The sequence below is a fragment of the Eucyclogobius newberryi genome, unplaced genomic scaffold (genome assembly GCF_026437365.1).
Source record: "Eucyclogobius newberryi isolate DKJ021-1_F unplaced genomic scaffold, fEucNew1.0.hap1 SCAF_14, whole genome shotgun sequence".
Classification (NCBI taxonomy): Eukaryota; Metazoa; Chordata; class Actinopteri; order Gobiiformes; family Gobiidae; genus Eucyclogobius; species Eucyclogobius newberryi.
This window is the reverse complement of record NW_027315768.1, coordinates 12066773-12086136: the sequence shown is the minus strand read 5'-3', so window position 1 is coordinate 12086136 and position 19364 is coordinate 12066773. Positions and strand designations below refer to the sequence as shown.

Below are 19364 nucleotides of genomic sequence, written 5' to 3'. Positions count from 1 at the left end.
AGTATTTATGACTTTTTGCAGTATTTTAAACGTTTTCAAAGCACTTTAAAGCACTTTACATGCCGTTCACATCATTGTGGTTTTGCCGCACAGTGCCCATTGATTTGGCCGCCGTTCTCGGATATATTATGCTTTTCCTGGGTCTTGGTATTAACCTATAACAATAGTGGATCATTAGTTTACATTTTCTTGGTTTTAAATCACAATGTTGAATTTAAATGGCTTAGTAATAGAAACAGTTTCATTGATGTGCAGTTTTGAACAGGACATCAAGTCTCAGATTTTCATTTAATTCCAAGGCTGTGTGACATTTTTCAACCCGTTTGGAACAATCACAAATAAGTAGGTGGTAGGAAGTGGGTATGAATAGGGGATAAGTGAAAACTGCACTAAATCCTTGACTAAACCACAATGCAGGTGTATTTTAATCTAAATTGTGCATTATAGTAATGCAAGCAGATAATAAGCAATTAGTTGTTGTTTGCTATATTAAACCCTCTGTATATTATACTCTTCTAAACACCAAGCTTGGCAGATATCCATTTGTTATAACCTGTTTGACTGAGATGTCATAAATCCAACCAGCAGCGCCTGCCCTGCCAAACAAAGAGTTAGCCACATCTCACTTAATATTACAAACAGTCTTAGAGGCTTAATGTTGCAGCGAGCTTTCAATGCCCTGTAGCACTATAAACACTAGTGCTACCTGTTCTGCGCTCCTCTCCATTCTCAATCTGCCAAAATGGAAATATTTAGTCTCCTGGTGATGTATGCCGTGCAGTCTGAGGAACGAGCTGCCAGTGATGTGGAAAATGTCTCCTCTCTGTTATTCTACCAGTTAACATTAAAGAGGTGAGATTAGAGTTGAGCGAGTTGAAAATTTATGTATCCTGCCCTGTCTGAACCGGGCCTGTCTGCAAACGGCATGCAGCGCGTTTGCACAGACTTGACCAATAGCGATAATTAGTCTTGCACCTCGTACGTTTCCACATAGAAAACGCTGAACGCACCTTTCAGCAGTTCAGGATGGACTGTTTTCGTATGTGATTTGAGTTTGCAGAAGGATCTGGGCAAGGAGACCCGAGCGAGAATGTGCGGGTGAAGCAGAAACTATGGAAATTAGCAGGAGAGTGTCCAAATTCTGTTCCCAAATAAAAGCACGGTTAAAATAGTGGCAGGTCAATCAAAAGAGAAGCAATTTAAATGGAGCAAAGTGTCTCATTTTTATTTATGAACATTTGAATTCTTTGAACTTATAGGCCGCCGTAGATTTAGTCAATCTAGTGGAATTCAAATAACTGGAGATACAAGATGCAGTTAAATCACTTCTACGAACCAGTAAGACTCTTGCATTGTGGCGCATACAGCCGCATCTCTCCGTGAGCTAGCCCTAGGGCAGCTGTGGCTACTGTAGATACTTTATACCTTCCAGCACTTTTGTAGAAGCCTCTGATGGAAATTCTGACCAAATATTGAATAAGTAATTCCCCATTCTGACAGACACGTCCTCACTGTCCCCGTCCCAAACAACAGGTCACAGAAGCAGAAGAGCCTCTAGTCTTCAGCGCCAAGAAATAAATCAGCAAGTGCAAGCTTTTGGTAAAGAAATGCCTCACTACGCTTTCATGAAGAAAAGAAGAGATGGTGTCACTGATAAAGTAGAGGCAAATATGGAGCGCGGCGGGCATAATGCAGCTTTGCAGAACATAAATAAAGCCTGGTAGTGCAGCAGGCAGCCGAGCATGTATAAACTTATGTTAGGCATACCTGGGAGCTAGCCATGTGTTGAAGAGCGCTTGTGAAACCCTTACAGCCTTGAATGTACACTATATAAATTTAATTTGTGGTTTTGGAGTGAAATGTTTCAACAGATATCAGCCATTTTCACAGCTAGTCTTAAGCAAACCGGAACATAAAGAAAGTTTTATAAGTGTGAAATTTCCACCAAGGAGTAGCTAATAGAGTAAGTCTATATGTCTGGGCTGTTCGGGAAGGGAGCCAGACAAGCCAAACCCATTTACACAAGAACTTGGAACATTGCAGTTTAAGCTAACATGTTTCGTTTTTTTGTCGGAAACTGTAACCCGCAACCTCTATCATCAAAATCGCAGGAACTATCCATCTCAAAAAGACACTCACGATTGATTTTCGGTCTTGTATTTGACGCACATTTTTGCAAGAATGTAATGTAACCGATATAACGCAACTTACAAAGCCTTGGTTTAACTTGAACCAAATGTTGCTGCTACTTCTCGTGTCTTCAATGGTGAGGTCACAGACACACAAACACTTACAGGGAAAACGCCGCTCTGTGGAGGAGGTAACGTGATCTGGCACTGGAAAACTCCCCGGTTGCTGTAGGCCTGCACACCTTTACCACAGCCACGGCCTAATATGTTCAGATGGGGCCCGTTAGCGCTGGGGCTGTGGTGGCGTGGAGGGTGGGGGGGGGGCGGGGAGCGGTTTTAGTTTACCACTTTCTACCCAATTTGCACCCCGACCCACTTCGCCAACTTTTAGCTTACCGCTATATTCTTCAGCTAGTAGTTTGAAGATAGCGGTCGTAAGCTACATTTTGTGCTTTCATGTTTTGGCGTTCGAGCGTGTCAGTGACTTCGATAGAGCTCGGGATTCTATCGTCACATCTCAGAGAATTTTTTGTATGACTTATGTTAAACAAAGGGAGATTTTAGGATCAAAATATTCTGAATCTATAGTGTGATTAAAACCCAAAAACCCAACAGCAAATTGGGTTGTTCCACGACTCTTGTGTTTGCTTATTTTCTAGTTAATAGTTATTTACTTTTTCTTTAGACTTTTCCACATCTGACTATGAACGTAACCTTTTTGGAGTTTGATCCTTATCTCTATTACTTTATTAGCTTACTGTAGTTTTTGGCAACTTGTTAGCAACTTGTTTGGAAACCTGAGCTAGCAAGATTTCATTGACTCTACTCTTTCTACTACTAACTATCCATCATAATTTTGTGCTTTCTTTTTTTTGGTTTATTGAGAAGTATTACATATTTTATAATGGCTGACCACTTGTTTTTGTTAGCTTTAGCTTCCAAAAGCAGTTTGAAGCGCTGGAGTTATTGCTAAGTGGCTAGCATAAACCCACCAAACCCAATCTGCAATCCTCTGGTACCCAATTCAAACTCAAATTGTAATTAGAGCGCAATTTGCTCTCTATTTTTACCAATCCACTGGACGTGCAAGAGAAACATCTGCTTTTTTTGTGATTCGTCATTTGTAAACTCGACACGTGCAGGTGTGAGCTCATTTTTTGTCAATACTACTTGTGCACATTTAAGGCCTTCCTCAGCATCATACCTCCGTGCACCTGCATGAGACTCTGGCCTGTCAAACTTAAGGCGCTCACAACACCACACAAGTCCAGGAATGTGCTCTTCCTCTACCTCCTCTCCTCCTTTACCCGGCCTAGCCTCCTCCTACTCCCCCGAGATGTTTTCCCATAAGCCTGCGAGCCTCAAAGACATCAGACATCTTTTATCAAACGCCTCACGCCCCGGGGCATGCACGCAAAGCACAAATCTTCAAATCTGTAAAGCAGGCCACTTGTCTGCTCGGTTGAGACCTTCTCTTTCAACCTTTCTTTTCGCTCGGCTTTGTTTTGTCAGTCTGTCAAACAGCATGTTAAGAGATGTCTGCCAATGTGTTACTTGGTTTTCATGATGGATTGGAGCTCCCCTGACTTGTCAAAATGCATCACTTTGCATGGCTGTGACCTCAGCTCAGACCTTAACAAAATGTTGCTGTTTGCAGATGTAGGTCAAAGTATGCGATAAAAAGAAACCTGCAAATCAGAAGGATTTTAAGCATGGAAAAAATAGTTGGTTGTAGGCAAGGATCAGTGGTAGTAGTGGTAATAGTATATTTCTTGGAGGTTTAGACCTACTTTTTAGAATGTTGTCTTTGTTATAGCTGTTTAAGTGTGAATGGTATAGTTTGTCTAGTATAAAGTTGCTTTCAAGGATGGGTTGAAATGCAGTGAGAAAATTTGGTTCATATCTTTCATGGAATAGTCTCTAATTATTGCAAATGACTCAATTTAGTTTTTGTACCTGAAATAATTCCTTATTTTTGTTCTTGTATGTCTTGTACGCTTAAAATAACCCTCATCTGCTTTTCCCACGCAGTTACCCATGAGCACCTGAAAGACCGGGCCCTGTTCAGCCTCCCCCCTCCACCCCCAGGAGCAAACCCCACAGAGTACTACCACCTAATGGCCAGTGCCAGCCAGCGGAGCCCTTATGGAGACCTCCTGATGCAGAGCGGAGCGGCGGCGGCGGCGGCGGCAGCAGTGGCAGCAGCCGGCCACCTACCCGACTACATAAGCCCCGTGGATGGTGAGTGACGTTTTTGAACTGCTTTGAAACTGCAGCAAACAAATGTAGAAAAGAATAAACCATCCAATTTTTTGACCCGCTAAACTTTATATTTTGATTATAAGCCCCAATGCAACTTGATCCTTTGTGTGTCTTTCATCCCCACTACAAGTGTAACAACCCACTTTTACGGCCTCTTCCCCTTTGTTTCCTAGCAGCAGGCATGTTGATACCATCCTCTTGTTCTTCCTTTTCTGCTTGGAGTAGTTTACCACATCAAAGCTTGCGGAGTTCTTGTAGACTTTTAGATGTAACAGAGGGACGGCGGTTAGGGCTGTGTAAAAACTAAAAGCCCCAAGGTACGTGGTCATAAAAAAACGTAGTTCCAAAACAGCTCGTGCATACCTGGGAAAGGACAGTGCTGTTCCACGTTAACGTGAGATTAGTGTTAACAAATGACCTCAGTTTTCAATGGAGTATCTTAGCATTTATACATTAGCTTAGCATTGACGCAAAATCTTAGCATCGACATATTAGTTTAGCATCGACACATTAGTTTAGTAGCTTAGCATCAACACATTAGCTTAGCATTGACACATCAGTTTAGCATTGACACGTTAGTTTAGCATTGGCACATTAGTTTAGCATTGACACATTAGTTTATTAGTTTAGCATCAACACATTAGCTTAGCATTGACACATTAGTTTAGAATTGACACGTTAGTTTAGCATCAACACATTAGCTTAGCATTGACACATTAGCTTAGCATTGACACATTAGATTAGTATTAACGCATAATTTTAGCATTGACACATAGGTTTAGCATTGACACATTAGTTTAGCATTGGCACATTAGTTTAGCATTGACACATTAGTTTATTAGTTTAGCATCAACACATTAGCTTAGCATTGACACATTAGTTTAGAATTGACACGTTAGTTTAGCATCAACACATTAGCTTAGCATTGACACATTAGCTTAGCATTGACACATTAGCTTAGTATTAACGCATAATTTTAGCATTGACACATAGGTTTAGCATTGACACATTAGTTTAGCATTGACACATTAGTTTAGCATTGACACATTAGTTTAGCATTGACACATTAGTTTATTAGTTTAGCATCAACACATTAGCTTAGCATTGACACATTAGTTTAGCATTGACACATTAGTTTAGCATTGGCACATTAGTTTAGCATTGACACATTAGTTTATTAGTTTAGCATCAACACATTAGCTTAGCATTGACACATTAGCTCAGTATTAACGCATAATTTTAGCATTGACACATTAGTTTAGCATTGACACATTAGTTTAGCATCAACACATTAGCTTAGCATTGACACATTAGTTTAGCATTGACACATTAGTTTAGCATTGGCACATTAGTTTAGCATTGACACATTAGTTTATTAGTTTAGCATCAACACATTAGCTTAGCATTGACACATTAGCTTAGTATTAACGCATAATTTTAGCATTGACACATCAGTTTAGCATTGACACGTTAGTTTAGCATTGGCACATTAGTTTAGCATTGACACATTAGTTTATTAGTTTAGCATCAACACATTAGCTTAGCATTGACACATTAGTTTAGAATTGACACGTTAGTTTAGCATCAACACATTAGCTTAGCATTGACACATTAGCTTAGCATTGACACATTAGCTTAGTATTAACGCATAATTTTAGCATTGACACATAGGTTTAGCATTGACACATTAGTTTAGCATTGACACATTAGTTTAGCATTGACACATTAGTTTAGCATTGACACATTAGTTTAGCATTGACACATTAGTTTATTAGTTTAGCATCAACACATTAGCTTAGCATTGACACATTAGTTTAGCATTGACACATTAGTTTAGCATTGGCACATTAGTTTAGCATTGACACATTAGTTTATTAGTTTAGCATCAACACATTAGCTTAGCATTGACACATTAGCTTAGTATTAACGCATAATTTTAGCATTGACACATTAGTTAAGCATTGACACGTAATTTTAGCATTGACACATTAGCTTAGCATTGACACATTAGTTTAGCATTGACACGTTAGTTTAGCATTGACACATCATTTTAGCATTGACACATTAGTTTAGCATTGGCAGATGAGTTTAGCATTGACACATTAGTTTATTAGTTTAGCATCAACACATTAGCTTAGCATTGACACATTAGTTTAGCATTGACACGTTAGTTTAGCATTGACACATAATTTTAGCATCGACACATTAGTTTAGCATCAACACATTAGCTTAGCATTGACACATTAGTTTAGCATTGACACATAATTTTAGCATCGACACATTAGTTTAGCATCAACACATTAGCTTAGCTTTGACACATTAGTTTAGCATTGACATGTAATTTTAGCATTGACACTTAACTTTGGGGATGACGCAAAATTTTACCTTTGACAGATTATTTTAAAATTCACGCATAATCTTGGCATTGATACATTAGCTTTGCATGGACGCATTAGTTAAGCACTGACGCAAACTCTTTGTATTGACACATTAGCTTAATACTGGCACATTACGTTAGCATGGGCAGATTTCTTTAGCCTCGTCAAAGTCCTAACAGTGGAGCGAAAGGCCAAGCAACAACCGCACAGAGACTAGCTTGTTTCTTGGCTCAGCTCTGAATCAAAATGATGGTCAGGCCCCGGCACGAAGCTTTGATTTCAGGGGTAAAACTCATCCAAGAAACCTTCAGCCCTCATGAATGGAGGATAGAGCGCGCACAAAGTGGAAAAGTGTCCGTGAAAGTTGAACCTTTCAATGCCTGATAATCAAGTGCTCCCTGCTATTTGGCCACTGACCGCCGCTTTCACTTTTCACTGCACTATTTCTTTCATCCCGCCGTAGCTGCCCACCCAGGAAAATAAAACTTGCTCTCTGCTGGCCTTTGCATGACACTAAAGTCAGCATCCTAGCAAAACATCCAAGATCTGATATGGAGAATACTTTTTCAAATGCCCCTAGTCACTCAACCCTAAATTGTAAGTTTTTTTAGCTGACCCCCTCCCTCCTCTCGCCCCCCAAACCACCCCAGTGACCGCCGCTGTGTAGCTGTGCCCGCACTTGTTTGAGGAAGATGTTTACCCAAAAAGCCACTGCCCCCACCTCATCTATGCCACACTCCTTACCCCCATCCCAGCGGCTTTCATGTAGCATTCAACCTGCCTATAGGAGTGATGTGGTCGGTTTGGGACGCTCCTCCGTGCCAGTGCAGTCGGGACGCTCTTCCATTGCGGCGTCCAGGCACACGGTTGGTATTGACAGAGGCGGCGGGTAAATGGTCATCGCGGGCAGCCTCAACTTGAATCAAAGGCGTTATTTACCAGCTTAGCGTGGGAGGAGTAGCCCATACTGCATGTTTTCTGTCCCGCAGTTGGTTTTGGAAAGCAAGCAAGCTGGAGAAGCTCATATTAAAAATCAATTTATGCATTAATATTCAGCAGACCCACCGCAAATAGCTGGTTGCACTCGGTGAACCCATAGCGTGGCTTCACACCCTTCGAGCCCCCGGTTTTCCCCCTGTACAAGTAAATTGCACACAAAGATTCTTTGGTGGAAAGGTTGTAAATACACGCATTAGTGAAGGGGTTTTAAGTCTTATGGTCCATCCCAAAGTATGTCAAAGCACTGGCTAATATCCAGGTAACGACTTGTGGCTAACCACCTTAGAAATAGCCATTAATTCAATTACAAGGTGCTAAAGCTCTTCCTGACAGACTTTCTTCATACCACTACTCTTTACTTCAGGGGAAAACACCTGAAGCCTTTTCAACGTTACAATAATATAAAAAATAAAATAAGCCAATTGCTTTTCCCTGTTACAGAAAATTGTTTTAAATTATTATTATTATCATTATTTATTTTATTTATTTTTTACCATTAAAAAACTCTAAAGTTGCCAAAATAATGTACAAGTCATATCAAATAAGGTTTAAGTTACCTTTCTGGCACACAGCCATTGTCAGTAATCCTCAAATGAGACTTTGCTGAAGCTTTTAGATCAAATCTGATTTTTAAACTTTCTCTTTCTTCAGACTTTCTCTTCATGAAACCATGTAGTGTTGCCCAAAACATACAGCCTTTTCAGCATCAAACCTACCCGGCTTCCATAATCTTTGTGTAGAGTTAGTAAGACGATCCCGCTCTCTGAACCGCTGTAGATGCAACAGCCGTTCCAAGCCCAATGAAAAGCGAGTTAACTCTGATTAGCATGCTGTACTGTAAATATGGTTTCTCACATTGGGAGGCATTCAGGAGCCTGTTTATGCATGAGCGTGCAGGTATGTCAGGGCTGGGTGGGCACAGGAATATCAGAGCAGCTTGTGGGCAAAGTCCGACGCTCCCACGACAAAAGCGGCGGCCAAAGTAAATGTCTGCCGTCCTGAGGAAAAAGGGATTTTATGTGGACGCAGCAAAGCGAACGCAGCAGATACATTTGTGTACATATGTGGTGGTGAGGAGTGAGTGGGCCAAGGGGGGGGGCTGCATACACAAACACTTAACTATATGTTGGTTCATGTGCACATGGCTGCAAGTGTGTGCGTAAACAACGGTGGCTTTGGCCTGCACACTGGGGGCTCATAGAGGATTCAGCACCAGCAACGCTCCTAATAAATTCACTGTGTTAGCATTAGCGAGATTTAGCAGGGAAAATAAACATCGGCCCACTCCGGAGACCCCAGGGGGTGGCTGGGTAAAGATGTGGAGGCCTTGGGCTGCACTGGCACTGCGTCAGAACGTGGTGTGGTGGGTGGGGCGGACCAGTCATTACAGGGAAAGATACTGGACCATGTGGCCTGCCTGACCTCAGACAAGGTCAGACTCAAACACTTATTATGAACTTCATCAGTACAATAGAAAATATATCTGTAAAGAGGTGTATATCAAAACTTTTATCAACATTTTCTCTCCTAAGACATGAAAGGAGGGGCTCAGAAATGCGGTCATTTTCTTCAAACATATAAAACTACCGCTATTAAGAAAATACTGCGCTATTAAAAAAATATTGTGCTGTTAAACCAACGTCATCCAAATAAACCCATAATGAGTTGTTAGTTCTATCGACACTGAAGTGATTACAACATTTGGAAAAAGTTCAAAATCTTAACATATGCAGACAGTTAGTTAAGAAGTAGACTTAAACTTTATAGTGTTAACATAATAATATACAAGCAAGGTACTGCTCTAGCTTTGATTTGAGTCCCATGTATATACTGTGGGTTTTAAAAAATCTAAAATTTTGCCACAATATTGTCATGATCAATTTCAAATCCATTCATTCCCTCCTTGTTGCTATGATGCCTCGTGTCTCCCACCAAAAGAACAAAGCACTCGGCGGGAAAACAAGCATCTTTAGCAAGCAGTAATTACTTATAACAACATATTCTTAGGAGTGATTTTAGCATTACAAAGGTTTTACAAAGGTTACAAACTTCACAGCGCATTACTACAGTCTCACGTTTGCTCCGGGTCTGGGTCGCACTTAGCATCCAGAGATTAGCACAACCCTTCAATTAAAGTGTTTTGATTTTCCACAAAGCCGTTTCATTTGAAAACGGCACGGCTCAGGCAAAACTGTTGAAAATAATCACAAACATACACACTCCGCCGCACTTTTTAATATATTTCTTTACTGTATCAATGGCCGCCCTCTGTGCCTGTAATTATGACTGTATAAATCCAGATCCCGCAATTACAACCAGCCCGAAAGTCTTTGCCATATTACCGCACACTGCCGCGCCGCTATGGCCTGGGCCACATCTGTTTTCTCACTCCGCGCCGGAACCTGCACAACCCTTTCAATTAGGAGCGCCACCAATAAAACACCCGGTTGCCAAGCGGCGTGTGAACCCGGGTAAATAGACAACAGCATCCATCCGAGTAAACAAAAGCTAATGAAAGAGCAGCATATCTTGGGATAACTTCATAGCTGCGAGCGTTGAGAATTCCTAAGGTGCGCAGTAAAGGGGGCGGTGTTTTCGGGCACGGTGCCCAGAGGGGTGAGGTAGGCGCCAGAGCAGCCATGCCACCAGCCTGTGAGGCCTGTTTCCTGCTCCATGAAAGGGGAATATTATTAATACAACCTATCTGCCGTTTAAATCTGCTGGCAGATGTAAGCAACTCAAGAAATAGCAAGTCGAGGCAGCTGCGCAATCTATTAGTAGTGACAGTAGCGGATCAGAAGAAACGCCAAGATTTTAGCATTCATTTCTTTGGGTGTTTTAGTTTTATTTGTCAATAACGTATCCATTATGAGATACAACATTAAAAATGTTGAAATGGTGTTGTTTAGCCTGCCATTCTCTATCATACAAATGTGAATAGGGTTTAAAGTAGGGCTTTGATTCGCAATATTTTCTTTATAGAAAAAAAAAAGTTGGATTATTGTTTTTTTGGGGTGGTTTAGCAAATCTTAATGCTCCTGGTGTGGTTTCTGATGTACACTTTGAACAGAATGCTACGTTTAAAACAAATCTAATCACAATCACAATTATATTTTTTTTACCCAAGATTGAATCCACTTTCCGTCAATCCTAATGTCTTTAACAAACTCAAATGATATATGCAATGATTAGTTTGAGTCGTTGGCAATGTGTTTTTCATATATGGTTCTCAAGCAGTTTTCGAAAGCGTTCTAGATTCGATTTGATCAGATGCCAATTGCGTTCAGAAGTTTAATACGCTTCAACTGGAAATCAAATTCAAACCAATCTGAGAACCGAGCCATGATGTCGTTCATTGCCGTTTATAGAGGCCTGGCATGTGTCCCAATGCTCTGTTGCCTTAAATACAAAACCAAAGTAGATATTTTTCATAATTGGGGCAGCCCCGTTGGTTTAACCTTTATTCCGCTCCCTCCAAACGACATATTATTGCTTATGTACATTCCTTACAGTCGTTTGTTGTGTTTGCCAACTCTTTCATATCAGTGTCTGCTTAGCTGCTTAGACCTTCAGCTTCAGCTCGTGTCTGGGGGCCCTTTAACTAAACGCACATGTCTCCTCTTTACTACTCGCCACCTCCGAAAGGGTTTTTTACGGCTAAAAGGGGGTCTGCCTGCGTTGTGGTGGTGGTGGTGGCGGTTTCGTGGAGCTTTTCGGGCGTTTCAGATTGGGAGCACATTGAAGACAGTGGGGTTGACATGCAGTAAACGTGCGCGTCAGGTCACGGTGCATGCGCCTAGGTGAGCCGTGATGGGGGCCGTTACGAGTTTCCGGGACCCAGCGCCTTCAATGATGTCTGCCATAAGAGCTCATTATAGCCCAAAGTGGACCTGCTGCCTGTCCACTCACACCACCTGTCTGCGAGGGCCCGAGCTGTCACGTGCACTTCAGCGGGGGAAAGTGCAAGGCCATTTTATATGGACATGCGAGGGGAGTTCTGGTAACTGTAGTGGCATGAAATATAAGATACAATGTTAAAAAATCACAGTCATGTCAGTTGTTCTAATGGTTGTGGGGGTAATGATACACCAGAGTGCTAAGAGTGATCAGAAAAGTAGTAGCCTCATGGAGTGCCTGGTCATTTTACCACAGTCATGTTCAACAGTTTACTAACCCTAAAGTTATCATCAAACCATTTTGGAATATTTTGAAGTTTGTTGAGTAAATCAGAGCTATTGGGTGTTAAACTGCCAAATGAAATGTTTTATGATGTTTTCAAATTTTCCCGGGCGCAAACCCCCAGACACCCCTTTTTGTTGTTCACTTCTTATTATATGCCAAGATACACAACCTTTTGTTGTGTGACAACTGCAGGTTCTTCTAGTGCCATCAGAAATGTTGTAAGTACAAATTGAATCCTCAAAACACAACAGTGTAGGCGAAGTATCACCTAGTACGTCTTTTGCGGTAGTAATAGCTGTAACAGAGTAAAGTAGGCATATTTGGTCGCAGCCGTGATAGTAGTAAGCCTATTGTATTTCTTTATTTCTTTCAATCCTACCAATTGCTGCAGAATAAAAATGATCGACTGTTTTACAATTTCTTTGGACGAGTTTGCTTTTTACACATCATTGAGCTTTATATGGAATTACAGATGGAAATGAGCTGTTAAGTTACAGTCTGGTACAGCCATATCTGCTTTTATGCTCAGTGTCATTTTCCTAATAAATTAATGAAATGAAAATATTGCCCAGTGACATTAACAGCAGCAAATGCTTATCAGACACGGCACTAAAAAACCCTAAAGATATATACAATTATCATAAACTTTCTAATTTTGAATCAGTTTTGGAAAAATCATCAAGTTCGTGGGAAAATTCCACTCTTTACTCTGCTCCTCAGTACAAACCCGCTAGGTCTGAGCGGAGGCCGTGAACTCTACCTTTGTAAGTCAGACTTGTTCTTTTTTTAATGGTATTCTGAAATCAATTTGTTTAAATTGCCTCCATTTAACTTGCCCAAGTACAGCAGTCTGAAGGAGATCTGTATCACGGTAATTACTGAGAATGATTGGGGCGATTCATTATGCATAAGAGGATGTGAATGTTAAATAGGAGAGTTGTGTGTGAGAGCGATGCAGCAGATAGAGAAGACCACTGCGGCTGTGACCTCCACGGGAACACTTCGGACTGGCATTTTTAAGAATAACTGCATCTAAACATTTATTTAACTTATCACAAACCGACTCGTCTGATAATGGCGCAATGGAAACTTGTCATGAGTTTTATTACTGTTCTCTCTATTCAACCATCCAAATGTTTCTGATTCTTTATAAATAATCATGTTGAGGTGACACTGGTGCGGTGGGTAAGTGATGGCCCATGAACCAGAAGACAGCCCTCTATCTATCTATCTATCTATCTATCTATCTATCACTATTCATCTTGTTTTATCTGTAAAAACAAAAAAACAACAAAAAAAGAAATCACCTTACACACTTACAAAAATTCCATGCTGGGTTTTCCTGGGTGAAAATCATATAGTTTGGCAGTTTTTTATTGATCATTTCAATAGTTCACGAGGTGAGACAGCCCTCCCATATGTATTTATATGTATATTTGCAGTTGTGTTGTTGGTTTTTTGTCTTTTACTTTACTTTTTTTCTATAATTGACTTTAACATGTAAGTATATAATTAGAGACAAGGTTTATTTCCTGTAAAATTCAATAAAATACATTTGAAAAAAGAAAAAAACAAGTCTATGGATGCAGAAAGCCGGGATTAATGATGAATAGTTATAACATATATCAAAATTGACCTAAGATGATTGATAAATAGTGAGGTTACTTACAATGGTGGCTTTGTGTTTTGGCAGTGTCGCGTTTCTCCAGCCCTCGTCTGACCCCCAGACTCAGCAGGAAAAGAGCCCTGTCCATCTCTCCTCTGTCCGACGCCAGTATCGACCTGCAGACCATGATCCGGACCTCGCCCAACTCTTTAGTGGCCTACATCAACAACTCGCGCTCCAGCTCGGCGGCCAGCAGCTCCTACGGACACCTGTCTGTGGGGGGGCTAAGGTTTGTTGGACAATTGTAGTATTAGGACGTTCCCCATGAGAAATGTTGTTTTACAGTATGACAGTTTGACTTTGACACCATGAAATTATTCCACATTTTATATTAATGTGACTATTTATTTTATTAAGAAAATGCATGTTATTGGACAGACATGCCACTGACACATATTTTGTACATTTTTAGTTGTATATTTAAAGTTTATTTATATTTATTTGGGTTATGTTTTATTCCACATTTTCTAATGTGTGTAATTATAGCAGAAGGCGTAAGAACTGACCATCCTTTGTGAGGCAAGATAAACTATGCTGAAGCTAAAAAAAAAAATGGTTCATGAACTTTAAAAACGCTGTGGAGCACTTCCTCAAACTCCACCTTCTGAGGCATGATTCTTCAAACAACCCATATGAAATAAAATCAAATAAATACAAACAATTTGTCAAGAAAGTAAATTTAACATGATATAAGCCCATACAATATTTCTGTGTTTCAGAATGATGAGAAATTTAGACTGTTACCATAGTGATAAAACATTTTAAACAGGAAGCTGAAATACATCGACAAATATTAAATGCATTCAACAGATTTTCATCAAGGTTTTTCCAATTACTAATTTTGGTGGGATAGAACTTACAGGATGTAGCGTTGAGTTCAAAAACAAAATCCCGCTACCTACAATATGTCATCAAAACTACATCCACGCTACATGGACAATTTACACACAAGGATGCATCTTTCTGACCGTTCAAACAGCAAAACGTCCAACTGAATGTGTTTTGTCCACAGTCCGTCCTTCAGCTTCCCTCACCCCATGAACCCAGTGGCCTACCAGCAGCTCCTGTCCCAGCAGAGGAGCCTGAACGCCTTCGGTCACACTCCTCCAATGATGCAGCCCTCTCCTGCCTCCCTCTCTGCCCGGCAACACCAACACCAACTGACCTCCTCCATGACAGCAGCCCATAATACCTCCAACTCTGAGGCCAGCCAGGTATTTGAGTGTTCTTAGCTTTATCCCACTATTTTCACTATTAAAAGCATTTTTTCTCTAGCAGTTAAATATTTCAATTTTTTTTTTTTTTCAATTTCAATTTCAATTTCAATTTCAATTTCAATTTTAATTTTGATTTTAATCTTAATCTTAATCTTAATCTTAATCTTAACAATCACAACACAATAACAAAAAACAAAAGTACAGACAAGTGTATATTTCAGATGACTGTTTTAAGAAGAATAGTTCATCCAGATGAAAAATAAAGAGGAAGGTTAAGGCACACCAGGTTTAAGATTTGAGTCCCATTTAGTCCAAATGTCAAATTTGTCCATTTCCAAGTTTAGTCCGAATGTGATTTATTAAAATATTCTTTTTGTACATGTTCTCTCTGTGTCTGGGTCAGTTTCCTCGATCAAAACATACGCAAAACCCTCCATAAACCTGGAGAAGAGTCCATTTTCACTGTTTGAAAGTCACTTAACACAAAAAACGAAGTACTCAAAATACTTCTTTAGTTACTCATTTAGTGCCTTTCAAAATACAGCTACATTCTAGTATCAAAGAGATACATTCACACAATTTATACATCAAACTACACCGTATCAGTGACAAAAAAACACATCAAATCTTCTCTAATCAGTGATAAATAAACGCAGTACAAACGTTACAACCAACATAAAGCTGTTGTAATTCCACTGAAAGTATTTTAAGTATTCTTTTCCCACCGGCAGTTGTCATGTTTTGCCCGAACAGCTCGTTATTATTTGACATGACTTAAACCTTCTTGTACTTCCTCTTTATTGCACCAGTGTTTACTTCATGGGCCTTATGTCATGTAAACATCCCATGCCAGGAACAGCCCCGTCTTGCATTCGTCTCCTATCAGCCGCCTCCTGCTTTGTGTCGGCGCTAAAAGCCGTGCACTAACCTGACACAAACCGTAACCATAACCAAACATTTTGACATGGTGAAATAGCTGGTTTTCTGCAAAGATGGAGACCACGTTTTCCTGATTTGGTTGACGGCCAAATGCATTTAACAGTATCTTTTGTGGGATTCCGAGACCTCCTCTGAGGCCTAATAAATCGTACAACCACAACTGTTGTATTTCCCCCATTCTTTTGGCGTCTGCGGCTTCCAGTTGTCGCTTCAAAGCCTCTGCACCCAAACCCAACCACTTTTTTCATATTTTCTCGTGGCTTCGGCGATCGTAAAGAATTCTAAATTGTTTAGTCTCGGCGGCGGGTCTCCGAGGCTGACTTATGGGCCGCGGTCGCTCCAGGCACCGCCCCACTTCCCCCCCTTTTTTTTAACTTTGCGTAAAAGGAGCCAAAAACGCAATGACGCTAGCGTTCGCTTAGCCCATACGATGCGAGCTGCTTCCTGCGGTGGGAAAGTGGTGCGGCGGATTCTGGTGGTTTCGTAAAGTGTCTTGATGGTGAAATGAAAAGCAAAAGGAGTCGGAGCCGATGTGTGTTAAAGTAATCATTCTTGCGGGCCAATGGGGAGCCGTATACTGGATTCACTCATTTGTACATGTCAAAACAGGAATAGTTGTCATACTGATGATTTTACTCACATATTAAGTTACGACTGTTATTTTGGACAGGGGCATTTCCTGGAAATGGGCAGGCAGGGCAAATGCATAGGGTGCCTTTTTTTAGGGGCCCCCCAAACGCTTATACATTAAAGCAATTTGACATTTCTACAGGAATTGATTTGGATCATAAGTGTGATAAGGTTTAATTGGTTTAATTTAGTGTTATTAGTTTAGTTTGGTGACATGTACTAATGGACCCGCACAAAGGTAAAAAATACGGCTCTGACTTTGGATCTTCTCTTCAGAATGCAGGCGGAGATCCGGCCGTAAGCAGTACAGTCAACCAGCTCATCACCAAGAGGTCAAAGGTCAAGACGGAAGCAGAAGGGCCCCTACCCATCTCACCTTCCACTCAGGTATGTATAAAAGCTGGCAAAGGGTTATTTCAACCCCACATTTGTTGGAAACTGAAAATGCCAAGAGGTCCTTTTGATCATATGAGAAATAAGAGGTTTTTCTGTGAATATTCTTACAACAACGTCAAACGAATCAAAAATCCGATAGTAATTCACATTATAACTAGTATTGAAACAATGTGATTTATAAAATATTGACACTAAAACTAAAACAAATAATAAACAGGACACATTTAGACCTTTCCTCATCACTTTTAGGATGATCTCGAGCTTTATTATTTTGTATTGAAAATGGAAAATAGTTATCATTTTTATTGATATGGCACTTTTCAAGACACTCAAAGTCACTTATACAAACAAAACCAATACCATTATTTTATGATCTTTGTTGATATTGGTATAGTAGTAGTAGTTTTAGTTTTATTAGGAATAGAAGTTTAAATTGTGTATGAAACATTTTACACTTTCAGACAAATTTGCATTGTTGGTACAACTGCACCTGGTGTTTTTATTCATTATTATAATTATTATCAGCAAAAATATGCAAGTAGAATACATGAATTACTGTGTAGTATTTTTCATTTATTTAGATACTATTAACTGTTGGTTGTTAGAATTCAAACCATGATTAAATTCATTATGTTCACACTGCCAGAGAGATCATTACAATTGACATAATTTTTTTCATTTAATTACTTGCTTTGGAGATATTATAACAGTTATTTCTGTGTTTTTAGTACCAAACAAAACCTACAAAGTCACATGTTTATTTGGGGGGTTAACCCTGGACACCCCTGAGTCCATTACATCCATTTATCTTCTCCTGAAAGCCTAAACAGCTGCTTACCAGTAATACCTCTTACATTAACCACAATAGATTTGTTTTTTACCGCTATTAATTAAGCCACCGCAGTCGCACTATTTCACTGCAGCCGCCGTTGTGCGTCTCAGATTGATCAGAAGCTAATGAATAAAAATGCTGCTTAAATCAATGCGTAACTTGCACTGGTTTGATATGGAGAAATAACTCATTAGGATCACGGAGCAGATTAGATAAGAGCGATGCTAAACAGTGACGTTTTGTCCCAGGTATTGACTGCAGATTTGGCTGAGAGATGTAGTTTAACGTGCACATTTGTCATTTCTGCTCATTGAGTGGGCGCATTCATCTTCACGTGTTTTGTGCGCAGGATCACGGCGGAGGGATCTTGGACTTGAGCGAAGATCTGGACAAAGACGAGTGTAAACAGGAGCCGGAGGCCGTCTACGAGACCAACTGTCACTGGGACGGCTGCAGCAAGGAGTACGACACCCAGGATCAGCTCGTGCACGTGAGTCTTAAAGTCACTGACCAGAACATGGACAGGGTCTGAAAGGGTTAGAGGCGAGGGTTGAGACAAATGACAAAAGAAAAACAAAACAACATTAAAATAAGGCATGAAATTGTGTAAGAAAAAGCATGTATTTTTCATTTTGGATGTTTTTATTGCAATGAAAAGCCTGTGTCCATTACTGTGACATTGTTTTATGTATTTAATGGAGGTTCTGAAGAATAGTTTTAACTTGCCTTTCTATGGAATCTTGCAGTTGATGTGCCATCTCCACAAAGTTACACAGTGTTAGTCTAAATAACAATTTTAGGAGTCAAAGATGTGGTGACATGACATTTTCAATTCCTTTCAAATGTATTGAAATTCATGTAATGGATGTCATACAATATTAAAACAATTACTTTAGTATTACATTCTAATCAGTTAGTTATTAAATCAAGAGCAATAATATACATTTACTTTTTTTTATTTTATTTTTTTCATTGAAAGAATAAACACAGACCAATCAATACTTGTGTGTGAATAAAGATACAGTCCAGTAACGACAAATTTAAAAAAAGAGAAAGAAGGAGAAAAATAAATAAATAAACATTTACATTTTCATTCTATCTTTAAACATATATTTTGGGGGTGAAATGGTTATAATGAAATGCATTCAAATAGCATTAACTAAACACACATTTCCTCTACATACGTATGTGAGATGGTGAATACAATAAATGACAAAATATCACTCACACCTGATTATCTAAAGGTTTATAGTTAAAAGAAGAAGAAAAACAACCAATTCTTTTCAAACGCCATAGCGATACATCATAATTAGAAAGCTTTACTTGAATCGTGCACTTGACCAAAAGTCCCAAACACCTCTTTGTGGCCCTCATTAAACGTGGCTGTTTGGAGGCGTCCGGTAAGTGATCTTTCCTGTCTGCCTGACACGAGCGCTGGTAATGAGCCTACGGGCCCTCGCCCAACGCAACTGCAGCTGTGCCCCACCCCCCCGTGACCTCCGACCCCCGACCTCTCACTCCCAGCAGCGCCCCTCTCCAACCCCGGGCCCCCGAAGCCCAAGGGCCGGCCGTAAATCCGGGGTCGCGCCGGCAACTCCGCTCCCCTCGTGGGTTTAAGCTGCGGCTGTCACGTGAACACCGAGAGGGGAATGTGTCGGGACCGAAAGACCCGAGAACTGATGGGGGGCTTCACCGCGGGGTGCGAGAAGTCAGGGCCAGGGTTACCTCCAAGAA

At 40.3% G+C, this 19364-nt stretch overlaps 1 protein-coding gene across 2 annotated transcripts in view; it reads left to right on the top strand.

Annotated features, from left to right (window-relative positions):
• The window catches only part of gli2a (GLI family zinc finger 2a), a 95699-nt gene that overhangs the window by 60760 nt on the left and 15575 nt on the right, over positions 1–19364 (top strand). For both annotated transcript variants that reach the window (XM_072444301.1, XM_072444302.1), the window contains exons 5-9: positions 4161–4370; positions 13644–13845; positions 14629–14830; positions 16679–16789; positions 17980–18120. In XM_072444301.1, the coding sequence (XP_072300402.1) occupies positions 4161–4370; positions 13644–13845; positions 14629–14830; positions 16679–16789; positions 17980–18120 (866 nt within the window). The remainder of the gene's footprint in view (positions 1–4160; positions 4371–13643; positions 13846–14628; positions 14831–16678; positions 16790–17979; positions 18121–19364) is intronic.